A 27,767-nucleotide genomic window follows, 5' to 3' on the forward strand; every position below is an offset into this window, starting at 1 on the left:
TTGAAAACCATTGGCTCAAAGTAATCAGTATTTGTAGACATTTTACAGGGCTGTAGCATGACATACACAAACCATCCAATGTTCCAGGAGTTTCCTTGAAAATCAAGCTTTTATTAAGAAACCCTATTTAATATTTGCAGATATAAGGGGAAATGTGAAGGCAATATTCTGCCCAAGTGCTTAGTAAGGGTAAAATTCCTCCCACCTTGCCATTTTCTGTTTAAAGCCATGTAGAAATGCCTCTCAAAATGGGGGAAAATGTCAGCCACCATAGAGGTTTCTTTAGGGTGTGTGTGTGGAAATTAACATTTTAGAAATGTTGTAAAAAATTTTTTTGCTCAGCTCTAGTTTTATCCGATGAATGCAAATGGACTGGAGTAATTGAATTATAGTGCTATTTAGAAGTAGCTCACCAGCTGGGGTGTAGCCCCTTTGCTAGGTTCCCAGTAAGCCAGTCACTTATCATGAGGGAGAAGGGAAGATTGAGGGGCCAGGGAGGTGGGCATGGTGCAAATGAACTGTGAGAAGCACCAGATTAGTTCCAAAGTAAACCATTTGCCTCAGACTTACTCCTTGGTAAATGGGTGTAGAATTGTAGCATTAGGTGCTTATTTTTTCATACAACTTTTTTTGTAAGAATTTTTGTGTTCCATTTATAATATATATTCTATCATTAAACAGACAAGATCCCCAAACTGTTATTAGGCCATTAATGAGGTTTGATGTTTTTCCCTTTCCCTTCCAATGTCCCTTGAAGTCCCCATCATCCACCCTGGTTGCTGATACTCATAATTGTTTTTATCTTTACTGTTTCTGTGCATGTGTGCTTTCTTTAGGCATAGAAGCATTCCTGATGTATTCTGTTCATGACGGAATCAGAGGAGTTCCTCTTGATCCAAATGATAAGACAGACGCATTAATGCCTATATCAGGAGCCTCATTTGCTGTGGGTATAGATTTTCATGCAGGTGAATACAAATATTTATCTTTATATTAACATACCCAGATGGGTGGGGTATAAATAAATTATTATTATTATTATTATTATTATTATTATTATTATTATTATTATCTTGAGCAGTTTCAAAATATTGTCACCGTAATCTGTTTTGGAAGCGACTTGTGAGTTCGAGAAGGGAGTGGAAGTCTTGAATCTTTGATGCAACTGAACATGAAACCGTTTATCAGAGTTGATCTATACTTGCATCCCTAGATTAGGTCTATACTAACTAAACGTTGGAAAAACGAATGCTTATGTTACTGTTAGAAGGGACAAGGGGAAGGCAAGTGTGTGCAAAACTTAATACAGCAGTGGCTCATGGGAGTGGGGGTGGAGGTGTGTCATTTCTATGGGTGGAATGCCACCAACCCAGTGCCCCCAATCCCAAGGAAAGCAACACCACCTGGAGGATGCCCCTGTCCTACGCCCCTCAAGGGCCTCCTCTGAAAATTCAGGAAAAACATTCTGATACCTTTACATTTTGATTTGCTCTTTGTAATGATAGCTCAGCCCTCTTGTACCTGCTGCTTCTATTAATGCAACTGTCAATATGATGATGTGCATCAGAAGTAAAACCTGTTGAGTTCCGTCTTAATCACAAATAAGTGTCTGCAGCCAAATAGCATTGATTAATGCATGAGCATTGAAACGTCAGAAGACCAAACTTATACAACATCATAGCTTCTCATTTGATAAATAGCTCGACCTTTTATGAACAGTAAAAATGGATCTAGTTACAGGTAGATAGCCGTGTTGGTCTGCTGTAGTCGAAACAAAATAAAAAAAAAATCCTTCCAGTAGCACATTAGAGACCAACTAAGTTTGTTATTGTTATGAGCTTTCATGTGCATGCACACTTCTTCAGGTATCTGAAGAAGTATGCATGCACAAGAAAGCTCATACCAATAACAAACTTAGTTGGTCTCTAAGGTGCTACTGGAAGTAAAAATGGAAACCTATTCTTTTCCTGCTCACAGGAAACTGCCATGTGTATTCACACTGTCAATAAGACTGTTCATGAAGGACACTGCTTATGTGAGCAGTTGTTGGATTAGCTGGCTGCAGTTAACAGCCTTGTACTGACACACACACACCCGCCCAGTCTTGTAGAGTTACACAAATCACAGCAGCTATGTACACATCCCCCAGATGGAGGCACTGTTTCTCATCAATGACATCTCCATGCACTTGAGGTGGTAAGATGGGGGCCGCCATTAGAATGAGCCTGTTCCACAAGATCTTGTTTTATGTCAATTAATGGCATTTATTACAGATTTAAGGTTGTATTTTTGATAATTGCTAATTTTTAATATTTCTTTCATAGGAAATGATACAATATACTGGACAGACATGGGGTTCAACAAAATAAGCAGAGCTAGAAGGGACCAGACATGGAAGGAAGACATAATTACAAATGGTTTGGGAAGAGTAGAAGGCATTGCAGTGGATTGGATAGCGGGTAACACCAGTTCTTTATTTTTAATTCTTTAGGTTCATTTAGGTTTTGCTTGACTTTTCCTTTTTTTAATTACCTTTCATATGAAAAACATTATCAGTCCCATTTCACCCCCCCCCCCAAAAAAGGAACAATAAATAGAATAGTACTGTGGCAATTTATATATATGAAACAAATGACAGCAAAAGTAGATTAATAAGATTGCACAAGAGAAGATCAAGAGCATGTCTGCACTTTGTCATTCCAGTAATGAAGAGAGAAAGATGCTCTTTGGTATGAACCGATTATTTTTCTCTCTCAGTCACATTGGTGAAGTTCACCATATAAACTGTATCCAATGTTTTCATGCATACGACCGTGGAATTGTTTTCCATCTGTTGGCAATAGTTAATGTGCTGCCATTAATAAATGTTATTACCATTTATCTGTCATCTGGTATTATCATGTTATTTAAATGTATGACTAAGCACAATCTTGGTTGATGAGACTGTACAAAGCAGCATGGCCACCACTGACCTCACAGCCCTGCTGTGGCCTTTGGTGGCCTTGGCAGAAAGTGGATGGAAGGTAGATTGCTGTGGCAACCTATAGCTCATGCAGCAGTTGAGCCTATATTTGACTTGGTGTTGCATGTGATAGCAGTGAAACCATTTCAAGAACCACAGCACCTGGGCCAGCTTAGAACCTCCCATTCCCTGCCACAGAATACCCCATTGCTGTTGGTGGGGATCCTACTGTCCACCCAGGAAAGTGCTGCACTGATCACTCCATTCTCGTTGGCTGTCCGAAGGCTGGCTTAGGTGGCAGAGCTCAGTAGAGGTGCACTTTCATCCAATCCACACACATTGATGGTTTGGATTGTTCTGCCACAGCAATTGGTTATTGATAAAACGGTGTTTCCATGTGCTGCTCTGGTTCGCCAGAAGCAGCTTTGTTATGCTGGCCACATGACCCGGAAGCTGTCTGCGGACAAACGCTGGCTCCCTCGGCCTATAGAGCGAGACGAGCGCCGCAACCCCAGATTCGGACACGACTGGACCTGATGGTCAGGGGCCCCTTTACCCTTTACCTTTTTAAGATGATGATGGTGATTTTCCATGTCTTCAACTACTGAATTGGTGCCCCCCCCAAAAGAACTTAATAATCTGTGGCTATCATGTCTTTTTCTTTTCTCCCAACGTTAAATCCTAACCATTCTGATTTGTTCATATTAACCTTACGGCCTGATATTAATGCAAATTCTGAGTGTATTTTTATCCCATTCTCAAACCTCTTTGCTGGGTCAAACAAAGTTTATTTGCTATCATCTGCATATAGTCTTGCCCTGCACTCTTTTAAAATGTTAACCCCTTTTAGTTCTGAACTTATTTAGATAAACTCTGTGAATTGTTTGATTGATAAAGCCAGTGCTTTTTTTTGCTGAAAATATGTTTAGGGGCCAAATTTAAGATTCACAAAATGTCTAGGGGTATGCATACCCCTGTGTCCCCCAGAAAAAAAGAACTGGATAAAGCAAATACTAACAGAGATTGGAAAGCTCTGACACATCATCCTCTATAAAGATGGATAGTATCACAGCTCATTCCTTCTACTGTAACAAATGGCAGGGAGGTTGGATAGATCCATTTAATCGATTTGATAAATTTCTCTCCAAAGCTAAATTTAACATCTGATATAAATAACTCCATTCAATGCTATCAAATGCTTTTTAAAACAACCAATTATACTAGTCATTATTTCAAATCATAAGTTTACTTTGTAACCAAGGGAAAAATAGTAGGTTAGCTATGCTTGCATCTTTCAGTTTCCTTTTCAATATTCAGTGGGATGGATGCAAGCATAGGACTGGAAGGACTGGGTCCCTTCCAACCATGATTCTATGACTCCTTCCACTCATGGAAAAGGCATCAATCTAATGAAAGTGGGGTAAGAGACCCATAATATTCCTTCCCCCTGCAGCGTCCAACACTACCTTCCATGCTGTTCTAGAGAGTGCTCAATCCTCTAGAACAGCTTTTCAGGGGACAAAGTGGGCTGCTGGAAGAGCGACAAATCTGTGAAAATCACCTTGACTCCCTTTCTGCAGTGGACATCTCTACTCCACTCATGGGGAGTCTAGATCTAGCCACATTATTTTTGTTTGTTTTTATTCTGGATGTATTTGTTTTATTAACTCAGTAAGAAGCTCTGATGAACTCTGTTTACTTTTTTTGGGGGGGGGGGGGTAGATTGTTGTTCCTTGTGGCCTTTCCCTGAAGATTTATTTTAAACATTCTCTTAGCATTGTTAGGTATGAATTTGTAACAAGTATACTATACTATAATTTGACTGAATGATTATGATATGATATGATTGTTGATTTTGTTTATTAATAAGTAATAAGTCAGGCATAAAACTTACATTAATAGCCGTGTTAGTATAAGCATTCTTAAAGACTTATGTCACCATAACTGAATGGTGCTTCCCCCCCATTCCAGGTAATATATATTGGACAGATCATGGCTTCAACTATATTGAAGTTTCCAGACTGAATGGATCTTTTCGATATGTAGTCATTTCTCAGGGTCTGGACCAGCCAAGGTCTATAGCTGTACACCCAGAAAAAGGGTAACTTAAAAATTTATATGCATGCATTTGAACAAAATTATTGAAATAGTGGTTAAGTATTCATGTTCCCAGTTTAACTCTCAATTTATCCCTCAATTTCTTTGGCAATCTTATAAAAATGTAATTCTCTCAGCCTTAGTCTCCTATCAGTAATGGAGGTGTTTCTCATGTGGAACAAAGGGCAGCTGTTCAAGAAGCACAAGCCAAAAGCTTACATAAGTATGCTGAACCAACTGTTTAATAATTTGGATTTAGGCCATAGTTCATAGTCCCCTTTGGGCGAATGCTGGGAATCCAGTATGCGGTCCTATGATGTGATGCCATTAAGGGGTGGGTGCATTAATGAGTGTGTAGTAGCAAAAATTCTTACTCATGGAGCACATTTGTGAATACAGAAGCGTGTGTGAACAAAATAACGGATTGCAAGTTTGCAAACTTAGAAAACAAAACCTTAATTGAAAAATACATATATTGTACCCCTACCCCTTAATATACTAAGTTTATCATTCTTGCACAAGGTGCTTCTGTCTGATTTTTGCCCATTTTTACCTCCTATAGTAGCCCCTTATTTCCTATCCCACACCATTCATCCATTATACCCTCTGACTCTCAGAAACATATGTGAGAGATGCAGTGAACAGGCAGTGATGAGAACTTTCCTAAACCTTCTAATGCTCATAGTACTCAAGAACTAGCCCTGTGATCAATTTCAATAAACATAGATTTCATCCTATTTTTTCCCATGTTATAGATATTTATTCTGGACAGAATGGGGACAGGCACCCTGCATAGGCAAGGCACGTTTAGATGGATCAGAGAAGATGGTTCTTGTTGGCACTGGAATTACATGGCCTAATGGAATTTCTGTAGACCATGAGGTTGGTTCTGTGCCTTCTTCTAAATAGAGTCCATTTAATGCTATGCTATGCTAAAACATTTACACCACATAACATTCATTATTTTATTTTCCTAATAAAAGCTAGGATAAAAGTATTTGGAGCTTACCTTTCAATTGATCCATAGGAAAATAAATTGTACTGGTGTGATGCTCGAATGGACAAGATAGAAAGAATTGACCTTGAGAGTGGAAGGAATCGGGAGATTGTGCTGTCAGGAAGCAATGTGGATATGTTTTCAGTCGCAGTCTTCGGGGCTTACATCTACTGGTCTGACAGGTAATTTATTTTTCCATAAGTATTTGAGTCTCAAAATGTTATTTCTGTGCCAGATGCTTCACCCTTGTAGGATTAGCCATTCTTTAGCAAGGTCACTGAAAGGATCTCACAAAGCTATGTAATTTCCAGAGAAAAGGCACTTTTCGATATTCAAAGCTAAACCATATCAACATCACAGTCAAAAGTATGCTTTTTCACCTTCTGCTAGGCCAGATGTCTCCTGCATTTTACTGACTTAATTTATTTTAATTAGTTGAGATTTGTGGATCAGATATTTTCTTTTAAAAAAAAAATCTTTTTGGCAGAGCTCATGCAAATGGATCCATCAGACGAGGCCACAAAAACGATGCCACAGAGGCAGTATCCATGAGGACAGGTCTTGGAATAAACTTGAAGGAAGTGAAAGTCTTCAATAGAGGACGTGAGAAAGGTAAACTTTTGTTCAACACTTTAATGTTTGATTGTACCCTTCTCCCTCTTCCGCCCCCTTTTTTTGCATGAGAAACAAAATAGCAACTGTATTTTTGGAATGCAATGTTTTCATAAATTGCTAAATAGCAGTCACAAATACAAGACTTAAGTATATTATTGAAACAGTAAATAAACCAATATTCTAAAAGATGATTAAATAAGATAACCCCCTACATAATATTTATAAATATAGTTCAGGAAATGAAAAATAGGAGAAAGTACAGTATATGTAAAGATCATACAATATTCAGGCCAATATCATAGAAATGAACAATGTGAAATTAAAATGTACTACATTTTACCACAGTATGTTTGAAACAAAGTTTAGAATTAAAGTGAGCCACATTTCTATGACATTGAGTCCCACCTTACTTTGGACCTACATGGTGAAATATATTACAGTAAGTAGGTAAGTAAATAAATAAATATAGAATATATAGGAAATTTCTAAAGGTTACATAGTTTCAGTACTTAATATGCAGTCACTCAAAATGAAATTTATTGTATGATAGAAAGTAGAAAATGGACATTTTATAGCCATATTCTATAGAGAAGTTCTTTAGCACTTACGTAGCAACAAAAAAAATATTGTTTCCTGCTTTTGTTTTCAGTTTTTTTTTATGAGAGAGTGGCATATAAATGTTTTTAGAAATAAATAAATCATTCACCTTGGGCAACAAAATGTCTTAGGCCAGTCCTGACTGTTGTGATCAAGAAGGCATTACATAAACTGATATCGGGATGCAAGGAGCACCCTATTTTCCATACTGAGTGATAAATTCCGCTTAGAACTAGAGCTGAACTGAAAATGATCCTCCAAGTCCATCATAAACTTGGTGACTGCACTCAGGCTGAAACTAGTCTCACCCTAGAATTAGAAGCACTTGAAATTCTAGACAAGGAATCTGCAGTGAACAACGAACATTTCCACCTGCTTTGCTCCACCCTCCAACCCTAGGAGCCTTCATAACAGAGGTGTTTCCAAGAGACTTAGTCTGTTATTACGGGGTGGTTGGTTTCACCTGTGCTGCCCCACCTCCAGCCTGAGGAACTTTCAGGACTGAGTTGCTGTCGTAGGCATTATTTCTATGTGTCTTTAATGAACTGAATAGTGCCATGGATTAGTTGGATGCAGAGGAATGGTGGGAAGAACCAGCTGGAGAACCAACAAGGGAAGAGGTCTGAAACCCCAGGGAGCGGTGGTGGGACAACAACGAATGGTTAGAGGGAGAGGACTGGGAAGAGGGGATGTCAGATCCTAATGAGGTAACAGGGCTTAGTAAGCTGGAGGAATCTATGGAAGAGAGAAGTTCAGAATCAGAGGCAGAAGCCAAAGCCAAAGCAGGGGAGGAGGGATGCCAAGAGGCAGAGATGAGTCAAGTTGGTGAAGAGTCACAGGTGTCTCCCCCTCCTGCTATGACAAGCTCCCCTCCCTGCTGGCCTCCCAGAACCAGAAGAGGCATGAAACGGGTGGAGGAGAGGTAGGCTTCACACAGGCACAGTATCTGATTGCTTGGAAAAATCCCTGGAGAAGAGGGAAGTTGTACAGCTGTGGGGTGGTAGGAACTTACAGTCTCGGCCACTGAGCCATGGGGCAAGACCTACTGGGGATGAACTGCTGTGCTCATTAGGCTAGACTCTTGGTACTGACCACATTGTTGCTAATAAAGAGTTAAAACTTGCTACTGTCATAGAGTGAAATGAGTCACATGCCTGGGAAGTGTGTGTGTCTGAATTCAGCAGTGCTTAGTTTATTTTTTGGCTTTTAATATTGTTAATATTGGTTTATAGATAATGAATGCTGTAGTACTTTATGAATCCTATAAAATAAACCAGTACTGGGTTGATGGGAGATTTCCCAGGACATTTGAAGAAAATCATAGAGTTGGAAGAGACCACAAAGGCCATCCAGTCCAACCCCCTGCCAAGCAGGAAACACCATCAAAGCATTCTTGACATATGGCTGTCAAGCCTCCGCTGGGGGCTGCAGGGTAGAGGGAGAATTAATTAAAAATCCCTTGCTCTTGTTCTCCATTAAATGATGCTTCCTGCTGGATCAAAAGTTCCTGCACTCATGATAAGGGCATCAGTTGGATAAAACCCATTGTGATTATATTTTATTCTAATGTTACAAGAATATAGATGAACACAAATGTGATGATTTTGTATTGGACACACATCCATTTTCCCTACTAGGTCTGGTAACAGAGAACTATAATTGTACATACACAATACACATAAAATTTCAGGGATACAAAAGGTCTTGCTTGTCTTTGTTTACTCATGGTAACTATAGATGCAATGACTCAATATGCTGCATCCACTTGAGATATAACAATTAAAACTGTGCAATATTTCATGGTATGAAAACTGTGGAATATTCATGGTATGAGCTTTCACGGTCCTCAGGTCACATCCTGAAATAGTGCAATAAATCTGTTAGTCTTTAAATATGCCACACAATGGTTTGCTGTTGTTTCCTGCTGCAAACTAACATGGCTAACGCTCTAGAAGGTTTGTTGTTGTTGTTGTTGTTGTTGTTGTTGTTGTTGTTATTTGCTTTGATAGATGGTTGGTGCCCACTTCTGTTCATGTGACCTTTAGAAATAAAAATATTTGCGTGTTTGTGTGTTGTGCCTTAAAAATTATATCTCCCAGCTGAATTAGTAAGTTTTAATGCCTGTTTGCTTCAAGAGGGCTTTATGCTTCTTTTGGACAGTTTTATTCTGGTGAATGGTGCCTGTGCTACAACTTGATTGCGCTAGATGAAATAATATTGGGGGTAAGGGAGAATAATGAAGTAACATGCTAGAATTCGATGGCTGACAGTTTGAAAAAAAAAATCATATCTGCATGATATTAATACACTTTTCACATTTTACCAGGCAACATGTCTGGGGGTTGGGGGGGGGGGGCTGTCAGTGAGCCAGCAAGACAAAGGGGGGGCAGGAGAAAATATTTTGAAATGTTTTCTATCTCATTTCAACTATTTTTTTAAAAGTAAGTTTTATTAAGATAGAAGTAATTAACTTAGGTCTAAAGCTGTAATGCATTGGCACAGACATAATTTCATTGTTCACAAAACACCTGTTTTATCCTTTAACAAGTACTGACCCTCTAATGTGACCTTCTAGCACAGATGCCCACATCTTCATTGTCAGCAAGATCCTAAGTACTGATAGGATTAACTTCATTTTTAGATAGTGGGTCTTAATTGAATGCATGGTTAAAAGGGCATTTAAAATCAGTGAAAAAGTAGTTGAAGCCAAAAGTCAGGTTTTCATTTGCACAGAGTCCCATTAAGGTCACTCAGGGTGTGTAAAGTTGTTGTAAAGAAACTAAAAATATAACAGGAATGCCAGTATTTGTGTCCCTATGAGGTCAGTTGGTGCTGTTAACACAGTACTTTGACTTAGCTTCCACAGGCACACTCAGTGGTCTCTTGAGACAGATGAAGACCAACAACAGAAAGGCATTACAACAATCAAAGATGATCCAAAATATGTAACACTATTAAATATGTTTACTGATTAAGTGGCATATACACCCTTCCACAGCACATATTAACCTTTCTAGCCTCTAGAACATTAATGATTGTAAAATTATGTCTCCAAGATATTTGATATTATTTGCATGATTGCACAAGTCTTTCCATCTAAAAGAAACAATTACTGTAAGTATTTCTCGGTTGCTATACTATAATAAGTAGTATAAACTGAATCTGAAGAAGTGTGCATGCACACGAAAGCTCATACCAAAATATAAACTTAGTTGGTCTTTAAGGTGCTACTGAAGGAATTTTTTTATTTTAGTATAAACTTAGTAACTGACATCAGCATAAGTTGAATGTGTTATGCTAGGTAACTAGAAGCTTGTTTGTGGCATTTGTTGTGCTAACTGCAGAGATGGAGAGGAGACCACAGATAGATCAATTTTTGAGATAACATTTTAATTTGCAAACAACCATTGCATGATTCACTGCATACTGGGTTTTCTGACAGAGAGCAACTTCTTGGTGGGGGAGCTGCTATTCGGAAAAGGAAGAAATGATTCAGGTCAACTTACAAGCTCTTTAAAGCTGTATTTAAAACTTCCTTTTAAATCAATGGGGTTCAAAGTGCTTAACATGGCTGGATTCTGCCCAAAGGAAAGGGCCTTTCTGTTCATATACTGTACACATCCATAGACTTGCACATAGAGGCTCATTGGATTGCTTGGCAAGGAAAGCTGTTGCATGTGCTTAGATATACAGTGGTACCTCTAGTTACAAACTTAATTCGTTCTGGAGCTGGCACATTATTTCCGTTCTCAACTCAAGGTAACTATTCCAGGTTGGTGGAGTTTGTAACTCGACTTTACTTATAAAGTAAAGTCTACTTACTAATTTAATGCGTTCTGAATATGCATTCGTAAGTCGAAAAAAATTGTAAGTCGAATCCCATAGGAATGCATTGGGAGAAAAAATTCATAAGTCAAAGCAACCCTATCTAAAAATTTGTAAGTAGAAAAAATCCTATCTAAACCACATCCAAGATGGTGGACGGAGCTCCGTTCGTAAGTAGAAACATTCGTTTCTGTACCACTGTATTGGGGACATGTAGTGTAATCTACAAGTTCACTCTGTTTTGTTGTAATGGCCGCTTTTTTACCTCCCTCGCTCCCCCATACTACACAGGCATCTGATACTTAAGCAAACCCCGGGCATACCTTACCGCAAGGCCAAAAGTCATGGCCAGGGCTTTTGTTTTAGCACCTCTCAGGCAGGTGCCATTGTCATTATAATAGAACAAAGGAGGTGTTCATGGTGAGTTCTGCCACCTCTTTTCCTAGAAAAATAGCACTGGTCATGGCACTGGAACTAACCCATATTTCACTGGGAGATGTTAATGCTAGAACAGTTGCAAAAGCTCCCAGCAAGGAACAAGATATTATCAGGGTAAATATTATAGCAAGAGCTGTCAACTTTTGAACTGTTCTGTAGTTGGTCTTAACAGCTATTTGATTTGCAGCAATTTAGTAATGTGTACTTTTTGTGTCATGAAAAGCTTCACCTACTAATTTCTCCATATCAGTCTGCTGTGTTACAGAGGCAAGGGAAAAGCCAGGCAATTTTTATGGCCACATGGCAACAGATTATGGTGTGTGAGATACTGAAATAAAAAATTAGTCTCAGCTGCTTTGTGTTGGTGGGAAAGGTTACATCAGCAGTGGGGAGCACCTCTGTGAATTGTGCCTTTGGTTTCTCTCCCATTAGCAGTGCACCAAAATTACTGGAATGTGTTTACATATAAACAGTATCCGCTCGCCCCCTCCCTTGGGTGGGCGGGGTTTGCAACACTGCGTGGGCTCCTGGGACAGGTGAGCCACCCACCTGCTTCCATCTCGGCAGGCCTATGGGCAGCCAGCTGGGGATGGGGCGAGGGCAAGCATAAGGGGCCAATGCCCCTCGGCCCAGGCTCACTTGTTTTCCTTCCAGGTTCCAGGACCTTTGCTGGTGAGTATTTCCTTTAGCGGTGTGTGTGTGCAGTAAGGTCGCTGGTGCCGTCTGTTAGACCTTAGTTTAGCAATCTAACTGTTTGATTTCAGTTTGCTCCCACAGTGTTACATCGTCAAGCAGCATTAGTCCTTGTTTTCACACGCTGGTTTTACCATCAGGTCTCACGCTATGGCAACTGAATGTGGTGATATCTCCCCCCCCCCTTGCATGCGTAGGTGCACAGTGAGGGACACCCCTAGTAGTGCTGTGCAGGCAGCTAATAAGGTCAAGAAAAGGGTCCTGTCTACTGGAAGGAAGGTCGCCCCTACCCCACATGCCTCAGCCAAGGGCAAACACTCCTTCCTAGATGGCCCACCCTAGGCGGGGGCTGGACCTAACAGAAGGGGGCCGTCTAGACAAGAAGGCGGCCACTCGCCACCAGCGTGGTGATACCTTATCACCTTCCTACTCACCCACCTCATGTGTCCCAGCTAGGGGCAAGGGGACGTACATCCAGCTAGATAGCCCCTCCTCTTTGGGCCTGGGTCCTAGCAAGAAAAAACGTCCAATTAAGAAGCTGGCCACCGGCTGTCGGTGGCAGAATAGTTTGTCACCTGATGTCTACTGGAATGAACAATAATTGATAGACTTCTTTAAAACAGTGAACAGTCAGAGACACCTAAAATGTTAATAGTAAACATTAGTTCCTTAAATCATTTGAATCAGGATTGAATTTGTAATCAAATCATTATGTTTTCATTACTATTTTCTTCTTCTTTTTGTCTATGGAAGAATGCAGAAAAGCAAATATTTATTGCACAGTTAGAAGGGCTGAGGCAATCTTTTACCAATTCCTTCTCCCTAAAGCCCCGCTGTTGTTCTAGTGGCGTCCTCCAACCACCTGGAGCCAGTTTTCAAGGATGGGGCTGCATAGGGATAGGGAAATCAACCAAAATCAGCCCTCATTCACGAGTGGGAGCATCCCATTAGAAAAACACCATTCATAAGATTCTCCCAACAGCAGGAGCAAATTCAGGATCCAAGCCATAATTAGAAACTCTGTGCTAACATCAGAAGTACAAATTAAAATTAATAGTTGAAATATGTTTTGACAACTATGTTAGTAACAGGTTGGACTCCCAACATGAGGTACTTAAAAGTTGTTACTTTGACAGTTGGTCCTTAAATCATTCATTTTTGCCTGATTTAACAAATATTACAATGAACATTTATAACCAACCAGACCACTTAAAACAAAAGTCTGTGCTTTTGATTATGTTTATATATACTTAAGTATATATATAATTTCTATATAAACTATTGTTTTATACTGTTTTCAGATACTTTAAAATAGCATGGCTGTTTCAATCTCTGTGTTTTTTAAACAAAACAAAAAACAAAAACAAACCACACTTGTTTTAAATTATATTGAAATTTATTTCCAAGTACAGTTGTTTAAATAAGCATTTCTTAATATTTCATAGATCTCTTCTAATACCTCTAAAATAATAAAATATGACCTTGTATGAAATGTTTGAACATTCATAGCTGATATATATATCTATAACAGTAACCCTTAGCAATTGTACAGAAATCTCAACAATTCTTTCAATTATTGATTAATGACTGTGGTAAATAATAGCTCCAGCAGAAAGATAGAGAGGTCATTTTCTTGATTCTGCCTTTCCCACTGTTCTAGAGGATCCCCCAACCCTCCATAGCTTATTTTGGGGTACAAAATGAGCTGCAAATGGAAGGGAAAATCAGGTGGGTGGGATCCTCTCCTTCCATTGGTGGTATAAGAGCCATTTAATTTAATTATGTAATAGTTATATTACTGTAAGTGCATGGATGAATAACATTTCTGGTGTGTGATATGAACATGATCAAAATCACTGTGACATGGTAAGTTATAAAAATCAGAATATTTATTGTTTTCCCTCCAGGAACCAACATTTGTGCCAAGAACAATGGTGGATGTCAGCAACTTTGCCTTTTTCGAGGAAATATGCAGAGAACATGTGCTTGTGCACATGGCTACCTAGCTGAGGATGGAGTTACATGCCTGAGACATGATGGCTATTTGCTTTATTCAGGAAGAACAATATTTAAAAGTATACATCTTTCGGATGAAACAAATTTAAATTCACCAATACAACCTTATGAAAATCCTGAATATTTCAAAAATGTGATAGCACTGACTTTTGACTACAGCCAAAAAGGAAGAGGTACTAACCGAATCTTCTTCAGTGATGCACACTTTGGAAACATACAACTTATTAAAGACGATTGGTCTGGCAGAAAAGTTGTAGTTGAAAGTAAGTATACTTATGCATGGTTGTTTTTTGAATCCACTTGTATTTTAGTTATTTTTAACCCCCCCCCCCCAAAAAAGTGCAACCATCTCATGCCCTTAATTATAACTGCAATAAATGAAGCTTTACAGTACAATGCTTACTCACTGGGACTTTATCTTTTGTACGTATTTTTAGATCGCAGCCTTAATTGGTTTAATTTGTGGGATGGCAAGTTTAAGGGTGCACTTTTTTACTGCCATGTTCATAGCTGCCTGTTCCCATAACAGGGAATGAAAAAAACACACATTCCAGCTAGATTTTCTTGTTAGCAGTGAGTGGTAGCTTTTGTTTATTAAATTGTAATGATCTTATAGTTTGTTTAGACTCTCCAAACGCAATTTGTTGAGTTTTGGGTAATACACAATATTAGCTTAATGTAAATGGTTAAATGGTTAATAGGTAAGTGATTAATTACTGAATTTTAATTGATTGGAAGCTGTAATAATAAATTGGGCATCTTAAGTATTTCTTAATCCAAATATATTCTATAAGGTTTTAGGATATCATCTGATACTGAAGCACTGGTTGCAGTTGAACTTTTTATAAAAAAAAATATTTGCCTTCATTCACAATTGCTATTTAAGTAGCATTGAGCACTGGCTTCCAATTTCAACTAAGTGATGTTTACCTCAAAGGAAAACCATGGTAAATCCAAAAAACAAAATTTGTATCTGGCTGCTGTATATTCAAGCAAATAGCTAAAGTATTTCATTGAAACACTCAATAATAAAATTGGTGAATCTGAAGATACATTTCTACTTCACAGAAACCTTTATTACTTAAAAAGACACTATTTATTGATGGATTTTACACATCCCTAAAAGCAAATGGTTACCCAAATCCTACACATAATTTAACATTTTCTTTGCGCAGAAACCAAATTTATGACTTGTAAGGAGTCTTCCGTTAAACTGGTTTCCAGTTCACTAAATCAGATTAACAACTCACTAGCACCCCATTCTCTAACATGTTTTCACCTCACTGGATACAGATTTACTACTTAGAAACAACCCATTATCTAGTATGTTTCCAGTTCACTGGAAACAGATTTACTACTCATACACAAACCATTATCAAACATAGTTCCAACTCACTGAATATTGATTTAGAATTCATAAACAGCCCATTATCTGACAAACTTTCAGCTCACTGAACAGATTTGCAACTCATAAACAACCCATTATCTAACACATTTCCAGCTCACTGAAAGTAGATTTACAGTGTATAAACAACCCATTATCTAACATGTTTCCAGTTCACTGAAAACAGATTTAAAACTCACAAGGATATCAGTCACTGACAAGTTTTAACCACCATAAATAAATATAAGAAGAGTTTAACTCACCATATGTTCGGTCAACTGTCATGTATGCTGCATTCACTTTTTCAAATTAAATACTATATTGTAAGCATCGGATTAATATAATAAAGGGGTGTGTGCTTGTGTATGTTTAACATGTAAGATCAGCTGCATTGTCATCTTGTGATCTCTTGCACATGAACGTTACTAGATTACTCTCCAACATTGGGTATTTTAGATGTGAAATTATTATGGTTTTTAGATGGTTTTTAAGACTAAATTAGTGGTTGGTCATTAATAAACCTGGTATTGGTTGTTGTTACTTTATTAGATTATTTACCTGTAGTGGTGCATAAGTAACTATATAAGAGCAAGTTAAAACTGACTGCATCTTCTCCTTTTATGTTTGAATTATATTAGTAAAGTTCTTCAGTCTGAATGTCCATAAGAATGCACTGCATCCTTTCCAACATGGATTATGCATGGACTGGCGTGGGGGCGAGGATGAGGAGAGAGCTTGCAAAAGCCACAAACCAGGATAGGAGAAGTGGGAGATAGGCTTTTATTAAAATATAATTATCATTTTTAAATGGGGGGGTTATAGTTAGATGTCATTTACATCTTAGATTGGAGGCAAGGACTTATCTTTTATGCCCATGTAACTCTGTAAGGCACCATGCACTATGATGGTATTAAATAAAAAAATATCATTGCTTTATCACTGAAACAACAACAACAACATTTATATACCACCTTTCATCTGAGGATCACAGAGCAGTTTACAGTATTCTTTTGACTGTCCTGACAAAACTTTAAAAGCTGCTGTTTTAGAATTGTTTTGCTGATGGTAACAACTGGGGATACAAGTTGCATTTTCATTTGTATTTGGTTTAAAATTATGATGAGTTGGAGCCAGACTTGGGGTTAATGGAGCTCCACTTGCAATGGAGGAAAGGGATGGAGAGATGGATTCCCTCGGTTCTCCTTTCCCCTTTTATTACTTACTATTCAGCCTTACTAACGGGAGTTGACTAACAACACTCCTACAGATGATCTCAATCATCAAGTTTGGATAAATAGGTCCAGATTGTCCATAAAGTAACTAGGATTAAGTTGTTCAGAACCGTGCAAACTAACCATAAGCCTGACCTGGTAGTGGGTGGGAAGCCAGTGTAGGTTTGTTTGTTTGTAACAACGATGCCACTGCATTCTGCATTCCACTGCATTCCTCCAATACACCACTGCATTTAGATCGGAGTTTTGACAGCCTCTTCTGATTCATATGCTACAGAGAAATAGAACTGTGTGTCATCAATGTGTTGGTGACACTTTGCTCCAAAACTTCTAATGGCTGCTCTCAACAGCTTTATCAGCTTATCTACTGGACTCCAGTTCCTTTCAACTCCTATACCATGATGTAGTTATGAAGCCAATACATATCTTTTTTTAAAAATCTGACAGAAAGAGGAAAGGATATTAAAGGACTGAGAGAGAAAAGCTAGTATTAATTCAGTGTCTAGCATATGGAAAATGGTATTGATTTGCTTTTGTCAGTTTGTCACATTTTTCATAATATTAGTGTTCTGAATTGAAAGGCTGCCTAGACTATTTGTACCTTTAAGCAATAGGAGTTATAGAATAAAAGTCAATTTATCCCTAACACAAAGTGACTGGCTTTGTAATATATTGCATATCTCTCCATTGAGGTTGTTCAAATGTGGGTTACTGTTCCTTTTGGTTAAGTGGTTCCTATGTAACTGTCAGACAAAAGCATCTAGGTTAGCATTTATCTTATTGAGTATTAATCATGATATATATTTTAGGTTCCCTTAATATTTTTAGGCTTCTGTACAATAACTTTTTTCTATAATAAAATCCTAAGATCTTTATATCATTTTTGTAATTTCACCATGAGTTGAATAAAATATGAAGTCTGAAAATCCAGGGGGGGGAAGTATTAAATGTTTTGTGTTTTTTACTAATAGGCTCCTTAGAAATTGCCTAATATTTAACTTTCTTTTGGGTCTATAAAGAGTTCCGCAAATAGCATGTGTCATTATAGTGTTAAATCTCTATTTGTTTGTTTGTTGATGAGTTCAGTAAGTGCCACATTTTCTAATTTTACAAATTGCATATGCATACCTATTTTCTCATACTTAGCATGAGAAAATAGGTATGCATATGCATCTTTCTTTTAATGTTTGCAAAAAGGATCTAATCAGACAATCAAACAATATGTCAGTCAGGAGACAAATTCTTCATCCTGCCAATTTATTCATTTCTTTTACACCTTATTATTACATGTTGGGGGTGGGGGTAGGCAATTGATGGTTTGTTGCTTTGTGACTATCTTAGGAACCCACTGAAAGAGTAAAGAATTAATTAGTGCTCTCATTGTGCCATTTATAATTTGTGTGAACTGTTGAATCATATCCTCATATGGTTTATTGCTTCAAAACACTGCTTTAATATCAGTCACCAAATGGTGACCACCTGTTGTCTGTTACAAATATTCTGTGTGAACAGATTGTCAGAAACCAACCTCATTCCCAGCATCTGGGCTAGGAAAGCAATTGACAGACTCTTCCTGAAAAGGTAAATTGCGTGAACACAATGAGTGAGCACAGTAAACAAGAAAACAAGCAGTAAATGCATAATATGGTTAAAATACCCCCAAAAATTCATTGACCACAACTCAGCTCACTATATTCTTTATGGATATACTTTAGGCCATACACCTAATTATGCATGGCCATTATTAGTTCCCAGTTTTAGCATATACAGTGGTGAGAGAACAGATTGTATTTGCTGAAATCTGTGCTGCATAACCATCCGTTAGTCTTGTATAACCACCACCACCACTACGCTTTTTTTCATTACCCGATGGAAAGATTTATGTAGGAACTTTTTGTGTGTGAAAACAAGGAACGTGCATCAAGCTGTTCAGCTGCTTTCAGTTCAACAACCCCCAATATTGTTTTTTTTCCCCAAATTCAAGGGGCCAGGGCAAATGGCAAAATGTCCTGGGCCAACCCTGCATGGGGCATAATAGGTTTCATCTACCTTATTCACCATGTCTTAGAGGGCTGAGGTGGAGGAGGAATAGCTGTGCCTTCCGGTTTTGTAGGATATTTTAAGAATAGAATCTTAAGAACAAGAAACGTAATACGTTGAATGAACTGTCAACTTAAAATGGGGGGAAATATTTACAATCTCTCTGTGTGTGTTTTTCTGGTTTAAACTAACCAGTTATAAAAGTGTCAATTGCAATGGCTGGTGTTTTTTAGTTGTTTGCATTGTCTATGCACAAGAAAGGATGTTTCATGTGATTTCATCAGTTACTTTTGTTATTTATTTGCTATTCCGTTTTCCAGGCAAGTCAGATGAAGAGCAGCAGGGTAGTATTCATGGGCTGCATCTCATTGGTGGGATGCAATCCATCTTCGTTAAGTTCAGTAAAAGTGATAGATGGCATTTGGCAATGTAATGATGTGATCACTGTACCATTGCCTCTGTAAATCATAAGCTGTTGCTTTCCGTTGTGTAGACAGTTAATCAGTTATATACCATATTACTGATTTAATTCAGATTGTCAGGAGCAGGTGAATAATGTGAGTGTTTGTATATTAATATCATATTGTATTAGTGCTCACTTCATTTGAAACTCATAAACTGTTGCTTCATGAATGATATGAAATAAATATAATTGGTGCTCTCTGTATTGAATGCCATCGGTGCTTTAATTTAGGCACTAAAGTGTGGGGTGAAGAGATAGTGATCTGGCCCACTAGCCTAAAAAGGTTCCCCACCCTGATTTAGTGTGTCAGGGCAGAAAATATTATATAGATGGATATATAATTCCTGTGCATTATTACAGATCGAGAAAATCAGTGTATGGCATTGATTTTCATGTTATCAAAATATTATTTGACACTTCAGATGACAATGAAAAATATTTATCATGAGTTTGTTGGCAAATAATTAGTGCATGACAGTTGCTAAGGGTTTCATATCTATCTTTAATGGCTATTTCCAATAGGCTACATTACAGTTGAAATCAATGGACTTGCAGCAGTCTCCATTCTCCCATGACTTCTGAAGGGGTCATTTTATGTACTCACTTTCCCTGATAGTTCTGCAAACCCCCACAAATCACCCCCTACTACATTTACAAACCACTATTTATAAACTGCATTTATGTCCCCCTGCTACATGTACAAACTACTCTGATTGCTGTGTATGTTGGGAACGTTTGTTGTCCCAGCTGCCTGGCAATATATGTTGGAAGCATTCTGTGTATGTATGGAAGCTTTGCAGTATCCAGTAGCTGGATGATATTCAACATTAGTCGTACCCCAAGTAGAGCCTTTAAAAACTCTGCATATGACTTAGTTGGCTGTCACCCTTTATTCTTGATTCAAGATAACTCACCACCACTACCACCCCACACACCTTCCTACTTTGTATAAGACCAGCATCTTTAATTGGAAGAGAGAACAACCACAAAGGTAGAAGTCCACAAGTCTAGTGTAGGAAAATAGTCAACCAGCAAAATTAATTTCTCAAGGACCGTAAATCTCTTATCTGTCTGTTTCTAAATGAAAAATAGAATTTTAGAGCACAAAATTTATTATATTGTTTCCGTTATTCATGACATTTTTGCACTTTTTGTGTGCTTTAAGACATCATGCACACATTCAGTGAGCATCCAATAAAAATGATATAATCAGAAAGCTGCTATTATCTAACAATGGTAAAATATATCTATTTGAATCAAACTTAATGTTACATTCCAATTGTTGTATTTATCCACTGCTGTTAATTTGAACTATTATTTAACAAGCATATCCAATCATGTTCAATCATATTTAAGTCTTATTCAACCATTATTTTCCAGAATAATAATTAAAACATTCATGTGTCCATTAGCATTGCACAGGTAGCTTATTTTTGTAATTACAATTTTTTTTTTGCATATGTGACAATGACAGTTTTACACAATTCTATTTTGGAGCGTGCTCACTTGATTTAAATATGGAATATGTGTTCTCTATCAGATGTCGGTTCTGTGGAGGGTCTTGCATATCATAGAACATGGGATACTTTGTACTGGACCAGCTCTACTACATCTTCTATCACAAGACACACAGTTGATCAGAAACGGAGAGGTGCTTTCAACAGAGAAGCAGTCATAACTATGTCTGAAGATGATCATCCACATGTATTAGCTCTTGATGAATGCCAAAAGTAAGTGCCATAGTCATATTCATTACTGTATGACAAACTTTACTTTGTCAAGTTAGGTTCCTCTTGGATGCATTAGGAAACAAACAGTGTTGTGTGTGTATATGTTTCTAATATGAGATCATTCCAATCAATCATAGCCTGTGGGACTACCAAAGAATAAGTGCACCTTATTGTTTTTTTATGGATTTTGTCCAAAATGTCTTGATTTCTACAATTTCCTGTCGGTATTGGATAGTGTTCTTTATCTTTTTGCTTAATTTTTGATGCTTGTAAAAAGACTGAAGTCGTGTGGGGCAAGGGCATGTATCATTCGTTTTTATATATGTTGCCTATGCAGGGTTCGAGTGTTTTATTTCCCACGCCAGTCTGAAGGACTCGTCAAATGGACACCTTCCTGTTGGCTCCTAAAGTATCGCCACAGTACGGTGGCGATAGTAGGAAGTGTTTCTCCCCGATTCCTCCTCTTGTATCCTAACACATTGGAGAGTGCATTATAACTGGCAGAGCAGTTGAGTTTGGCCCTTGGGAATCTCTATACAGGCATTGTGGCCTGTAGTCTCAAGACCCAGGCCTGAGTTATGGACCAAGGAGCACTTCAAGACAAATGAGTGGAAAGAAGAAAAAATAATATGTCTTTGCTGCTACTGCTACCTCCTACTTGTGGGAAAATAAAGAGAAGGGTTCTTGAGGGACTGGTAGCTATGGGGGAAAGGAATGCCATACTGTACTGTACTGTACTGTACTGAATGGCATATTGTACTGCTCTTCTTCCAAGTTGGAGATGTGACAGTTTCCAGGCTTCTTGAAATCTCTCTTTTAAAGTCTTCTTCTCCAGACATTTGTTTTCAAGTCAAGCTTGGATGAATATCCATGGCAGGCATCCCCAAACTTCGGCCCTCCGGATGTTTTGGACTACAATTTCCATCATCCCTGACCACTGGTCCTGTTAGCTAGGGATCATGGGAGTTGTAGACCAAAACATCTGGAGGGCCGCAGTTTGGGGATGCCTGATCCATAGCATCTCTACCCTAAGATTAGATTGTTAGAATCCCTGAACAGAAGCGGCACTTCACCATCCTAATGTGGGGATTTGTGTGTGTGCATGTGTGTATAGATTGCATTTCCGCTTTTGATGGTGGGGTTAGCCAAAATATTTGGGTGGAGTGTCACTTAGCTTGATGTTTTAAACAGTAGCACAAGAGTTAAGCACATTTTCGCTGTCTCTCACTGCCAGCCAAAGTCCCCCCACCCCACCCTGACAGGAGTTGACAGCAACAGCACTTACATCCCGACACAATGCTGTTGCCATCATGTCACCTCCTAAGGAAAACATATCCTACAGCGACTGAGCAGAGAGAGGGACCATGTGGGTGGGGGTGGGGAGACCTTTTAATGCTTGTACTACATATTTTAAAAGATGTCAAGGAAAGCTCCCACTCCCAAAACGTCTAGACGATTTACCCTCAACGCTGGAACCTTTCATCCTATTTCAGTACTTGTTTCACCATTCCCTTAATCTAAAGAAGTGCCGCTGATGTAGGTGCGATTTTATGGTGATTACAAGGACCTGTTTTAAATAATTCCATCAGCTTTAAAAGCAGAACCACTGCTGCATTATATGTCCATTTATGTGGCTGAAATGTCCATTTTAAGATAAGGGAATTGTGTCTGTCTTTCAACCTTTTTTTCTGTAGTTTAATGTTTTGGACTAATTGGAATGAGCAGCATCCAAGCATCATGAGAGCTACATTGTATGGCAAAAATGCACAAGTTGTTATTAGCACTGACCTCCTGACACCAAATGGACTTGCGATTGATCACAGTGCAGAGAAATTGTACTTTTCCGATGGCAGCTTGGGGAAAATAGAAAGGTGTGAATATGATGGATCACACAGAAATGTGAGTAAGATCATAATGCTGATTTCTAGAAATATGCTGATTCTTTCTGTCTAACTAAAGAAAAGTAATTTACAATAATATTGCCTTCACCATTCAATATCCTTTAATCCTTATTGATGTGGGGAAAATAATGTGTGACTTTTAATTATCCAAATGCAACTACATTGCTATAGAAATGCAACTATCTTCTGAACTATTTTGTATGCCAATGACACCAATGATGCCAGCATGCCAAGAACTGATACGTAACATCCCAACTACTTTTTTATATAATTTATATATATAACAACAATTATTCATTCAAACTCTGACTCCCTTCCTCCTCTTTCTGTGGTTCTTTAAATTTCTCGTCATCTTCCCGCATACTCCAATTATCTCAACATATTATTTTATATATCTATTCCCATATATATCCCATATATATATTGAAACTGCAGGTTTTTACATTAATCCTGCCAATGTCTTAATCTGTTTACAGTTTGCTTGTAAAGACTCAATAAGCCATTTTCTTCCTTTGTTATCTTGATTTCCTATTCTTCCGGTAAGTTTCGCCATTTCTGCATGGTCCATTAACTTTTGTAGCCATTCTTCTCTCAGCGGGACCTCTTATTCCTTCCATTTTTGGGCAAATAACATTCTTGCAACTGTGGTTGCATACATAAATAAATTTCTATACTGTTTACATAGTTCTGATCACATAATTTTCAAAAGGAAATCTTCTGGTTTTTTATAAATAAATGTTATCTTCAACATCTTTTTCTGTCCATTATATATCATTTCCCAGTAAGCTTTAACCTTATTACAAGACCACCACATATGAAAAAACTTAACTTAATTCTCTTTGCATTTCCAGCACATATTCGATTTGGATTTATACATTTTATCCATTTTTCTAGGTTTTAGGTTCCATCTATATAACGTTTTCATATAGTTTTCTCTTAAACTATAACATCTTGTAAATTTTATATCCATGTTCCATAAATGTTCCTATGCATCCATTTCTATATTATGACCAATATCTATTGCCCAGTGTATCATTGAAGGTTTCACTTGTCCGTCCTTTGTCTCCCATTCCAATAACATCTTATAAATTTTAAATATCACTTTAACATTACAGTTTAACAGGTCACTTTCTCGTTGTGATGTTTGTTCCCCAAATCCCCACTTCATATCCTTTTTAAATACTTCATTCAAATGATGATATTGTAACCATGTTGTTAACATCTCTGATAAATCCTTAAATTCTTTAAATTTAAATTCTTCACCTTCTCTTAATAAATTTCTATAAATTGCCCAATTTTCCATCATATTTTTCCCCCCACCTCTATGGCTTCCAAAGGTGAAAGCCATAGTGGTGTTCTGGTCTCCAACAAGTTTTTATACTTATCCCATACTCAATACACATTTTTTCCTGGTTTGTAAAACCTTTATGAACTTTCACCTTTTCATACCACAAGTAAGCATTCCAACCAAAAATATTGTTGTGACCTTCCAAATCTAAAATACTGTATGTGATTTCTTCAATAACAACCATTCCTTCAACCAGCACAGACAATCTGCTTCGTAATATAATCCCGTATCCAGCAGGGAGAAACCTCCTCTCTCTTTCACATCTATCAATACTTTATATTTTATGGTTTATCCCTTGCCAGATATCTTTGGAAATATCTTTTTGCCATTTGTTGAAACAATCTGTCTTGCCGAGTGCCAGTATTGATTGAAACAAAAATAACATCCTGTGGAAGAAATGAAATAGACAAACAGCAGGAGTATAAATATACATTCAATTGATGTCTATTTCCTTTTCTAACCAGGTGATTGTCAAATCTGGACCTGGCACCTTTCTCAGTCTGGCTGTTTATGATGACTGGATCTTCTGGACCGACTGGGTGAGAAGAGCTATTCTGCGATCCAATAAATACACAGGTGGAGATACAAAAATTCTTAGATCTGACATACCACATCAACCAATGGGCATCATAGCTGTTGCTAATGACACTAACAGCTGTAAGTTACCAAACACACCATTCATATTTATTTATTGGCAGATAGTTATTTTTTTAAAAAAAATTAAGTAAAAGGGTTATTTTTGTAGTTTATCATACTGTAATTCCTTATTTAGTTATACAGTAACCTTTTATAGGACAGGAAAGTCACATACCAAATGGGGCTGCAAGTTTAACTAAAGCATTTGTTGACAAGTGCTAATCTTCACAAGATGATGGGTTTGCAGTGTTCCTTTGGATAAAAAAAAATGAAGAATTCTCTTCAAGCCTTGTGCAAACACCTGAAAAGTTATAACCATAATCAGACTTGCCCAGCATGGCCACTTTTAACTTCATAGGCTAATGCACAATGCATCTTGGTATGGCTTGGAATTTGCAGGAAGGTCTTTGGAACTCACTGTTTGATAGAGATCCATTTCAAACTTCTTTGGGGTGAATGTCCCATAGTCTAAATTGCTCTCTAAGACAGTGTAGTACTAGGCATTTATGACATCATGCACTAGGGATGGGGATAATTTTAATTCAGTTTGCATTGATATGCATTTACAATTTGTACAACTGTGTATTTTAACACAGTGTGCTAACTGAAGCACAGCTTTCTGTCAAAATCTGAACTTCTCTGAATTTTGCAATGCAGTAGTCCAGCAAAGTATAAAGATTTATAGACTAAAGTGTGCCAAACAATGCTCACATTAGTGAAAATTGCATATATAAATGCACCATTTTAGGGGAAATAACATGCAAAATGTAAAATTGCATGCAAAGCTTTGGAGAGTCACTCTGAAATGCTCATGAATTGTCAAGACCTTTTTAAAAATGAATTCACAACATGATGTGGAAAACTGAACTTAAGAGTGGGAAAAATGAGAAACTGGGGTAAACAGAAATTGACAAGTTTGCCCATCTGTATCACACACCATTATAGTGTCATAATTCAGGATATCTGAAGAACTGTGCATGCACACGAAAGCTCATACCAATGACAAAGCTTATACCAATGACAAACTTAGTTGGTCTCTAAGGTGCTACTGGAAGAATTTTTTTATTTTGTTTCGACTACGCCAGACCAATACGACTACCTACCTGTAACTCATAATAATGGGGTTAGACACAGACTTCATGAAGGAACTAATGCCACCCAATTCAACGTACCTAATTCTTCTAATATAGTTACTATTGGCCTGCTCATTAGACTGCTCCATTAACTCTCTCTGTGTGTGTAGAGTCATCCCCCGCCCCGCTCCCCACATCACTGCTGTTTACCTGGACCGTCCTGGGGCAGGGCAGCTCCTAAATTGAGGTTTGTGTTGGATTGGCAGCAGCACTCCCACCAATGCAACCATATGGTGCTACCCTCACCACCACTTAGGAGTGTGCAAGAAATTCTGCTTGGTTCTCATTTTAATGCAAATCTACATGATTTGCACTTCCTAAAACAGTACATGATCTGAAGGACAGCTTTTTTTTTTTTTGAGACCCACACTTCTCATAATTTCGCAATACAGTTCTTCATCTAAAAATGCATATAAAATGCCTATTATTAGTGTTGTTGTTTAGTTGTTTAGTCATGTCTGACTCTTCGTGACCCCATGGACCAGAGCACGCCAGGCACTCCTGTCTTCCACTGCCTCCCACAGTTTGGTCAAACTCATGTTGGTAGCTTCAAGAACACTGTCCAACCATCTCGTCCTCTGCCATCCCCTTTTGCTAGTGCCCTCAATCTTTCCCAACATCAGGGTCTTTTCTAGGGAATTATTAGTGTTAAATGTGCATATAAATGCATTGTATTAGAGAAAACTAATTGCAGAAATGTGCACTAGCAGAAGCCAGCACAAGGATTCCTGCTAACATAATGGGACTTGGCACACAATACTGTCCCCAAGTCTTCTCTGGAGCATTGAGACAACCCCCAGAACAGATTGAGGGGGGCATGGGGAAAAGAGAAGGGTGCAAGGTTCTGCTATGCAAAGAAAATCATTTTTTAAAAACTGCAATATTTTTATTTATATATACAGTTTTGAAGGTATCAAAATACAGTCACAGATAAAGCACCTTACAGCTTCCTATTTCCCATTTTTTCCTCTATGTACTAAGAGCAAAGCTTAAAATTAATTTGTGTTTCCTTAGGTGTCCCATAATTTTGTTAAGATTTAAATCAGTCAAGATTGAGTGACTGGGGAAACCCAGCCAGATGGGCGGGGCATCATCATCATCATTATTATTATTATCAAGAGTTTCTGAACAATGAAGCAAGTAGTTCCAATGTCAATATTAGATTACTTCTTTTTTATGGTTTTATATTATAATGTCTCTCTTTTTCTCTTTTTTAGGTGAATTATCCCCTTGTGCCCAGATGAATGGGGGCTGTCAAGACTTATGTCTTCTGACCCCTGATGGCCGTGTTAATTGTTCATGTAGGGGTGAACGAATACTTACAGATGACAACAGATGTGTGCGTAAGTAATATTTTTTTTTGTAAATATTTTTTATTAAGGATTTCTTGAATTACAAAGGTGTGTGCAGTGTCTCTCATATTTTAACATGTATCATTTTTGCAAATCAGTTTCATTTGTTGAGACACTAAGAAGAAAGAGGGAAAACGAGGTAGATAGGGATTGGGAGGGTGGATGGGGTAATATTAATTGATAATAGCAGCAATTGGCAGCGGAGCTTGTCTCCACGCTGCCCGGGGAGTGTGTGTGTATTGTGCACCTCAGGGGCGGGGCGAGAGATGGAGGGCAAACGAAGGCAACCACGGCTGCTTAGCTCCGCC

The 27,767-nt window shown here is 38.0% G+C and overlaps 1 protein-coding gene across 1 annotated transcript in view; it reads left to right on the forward strand.

Annotated features, from left to right (window-relative positions):
• The window catches only part of LRP1B (LDL receptor related protein 1B), a 743,096-nt gene that overhangs the window by 618,711 nt on the left and 96,618 nt on the right, over positions 1 to 27,767 (forward strand). Inside the window, exons 35-45 of the mRNA XM_060279545.2 lie at positions 837 to 968; positions 2,325 to 2,459; positions 4,934 to 5,063; positions 5,815 to 5,941; positions 6,087 to 6,238; positions 6,544 to 6,668; positions 14,132 to 14,503; positions 20,900 to 21,089; positions 22,784 to 22,988; positions 24,803 to 24,995; positions 27,325 to 27,450. Of these exons, the coding sequence (XP_060135528.2) occupies positions 837 to 968; positions 2,325 to 2,459; positions 4,934 to 5,063; positions 5,815 to 5,941; positions 6,087 to 6,238; positions 6,544 to 6,668; positions 14,132 to 14,503; positions 20,900 to 21,089; positions 22,784 to 22,988; positions 24,803 to 24,995; positions 27,325 to 27,450 (1,887 nt within the window). The remainder of the gene's footprint in view (positions 1 to 836; positions 969 to 2,324; positions 2,460 to 4,933; positions 5,064 to 5,814; positions 5,942 to 6,086; positions 6,239 to 6,543; positions 6,669 to 14,131; positions 14,504 to 20,899; positions 21,090 to 22,783; positions 22,989 to 24,802; positions 24,996 to 27,324; positions 27,451 to 27,767) is intronic.

Source organism: Zootoca vivipara, chromosome 1 (assembly GCF_965207765.1).
Source record: "Zootoca vivipara chromosome 1, rZooViv2.hap1.1, whole genome shotgun sequence".
NCBI classification, from domain to species: Eukaryota; Metazoa; Chordata; class Lepidosauria; order Squamata; family Lacertidae; genus Zootoca; species Zootoca vivipara.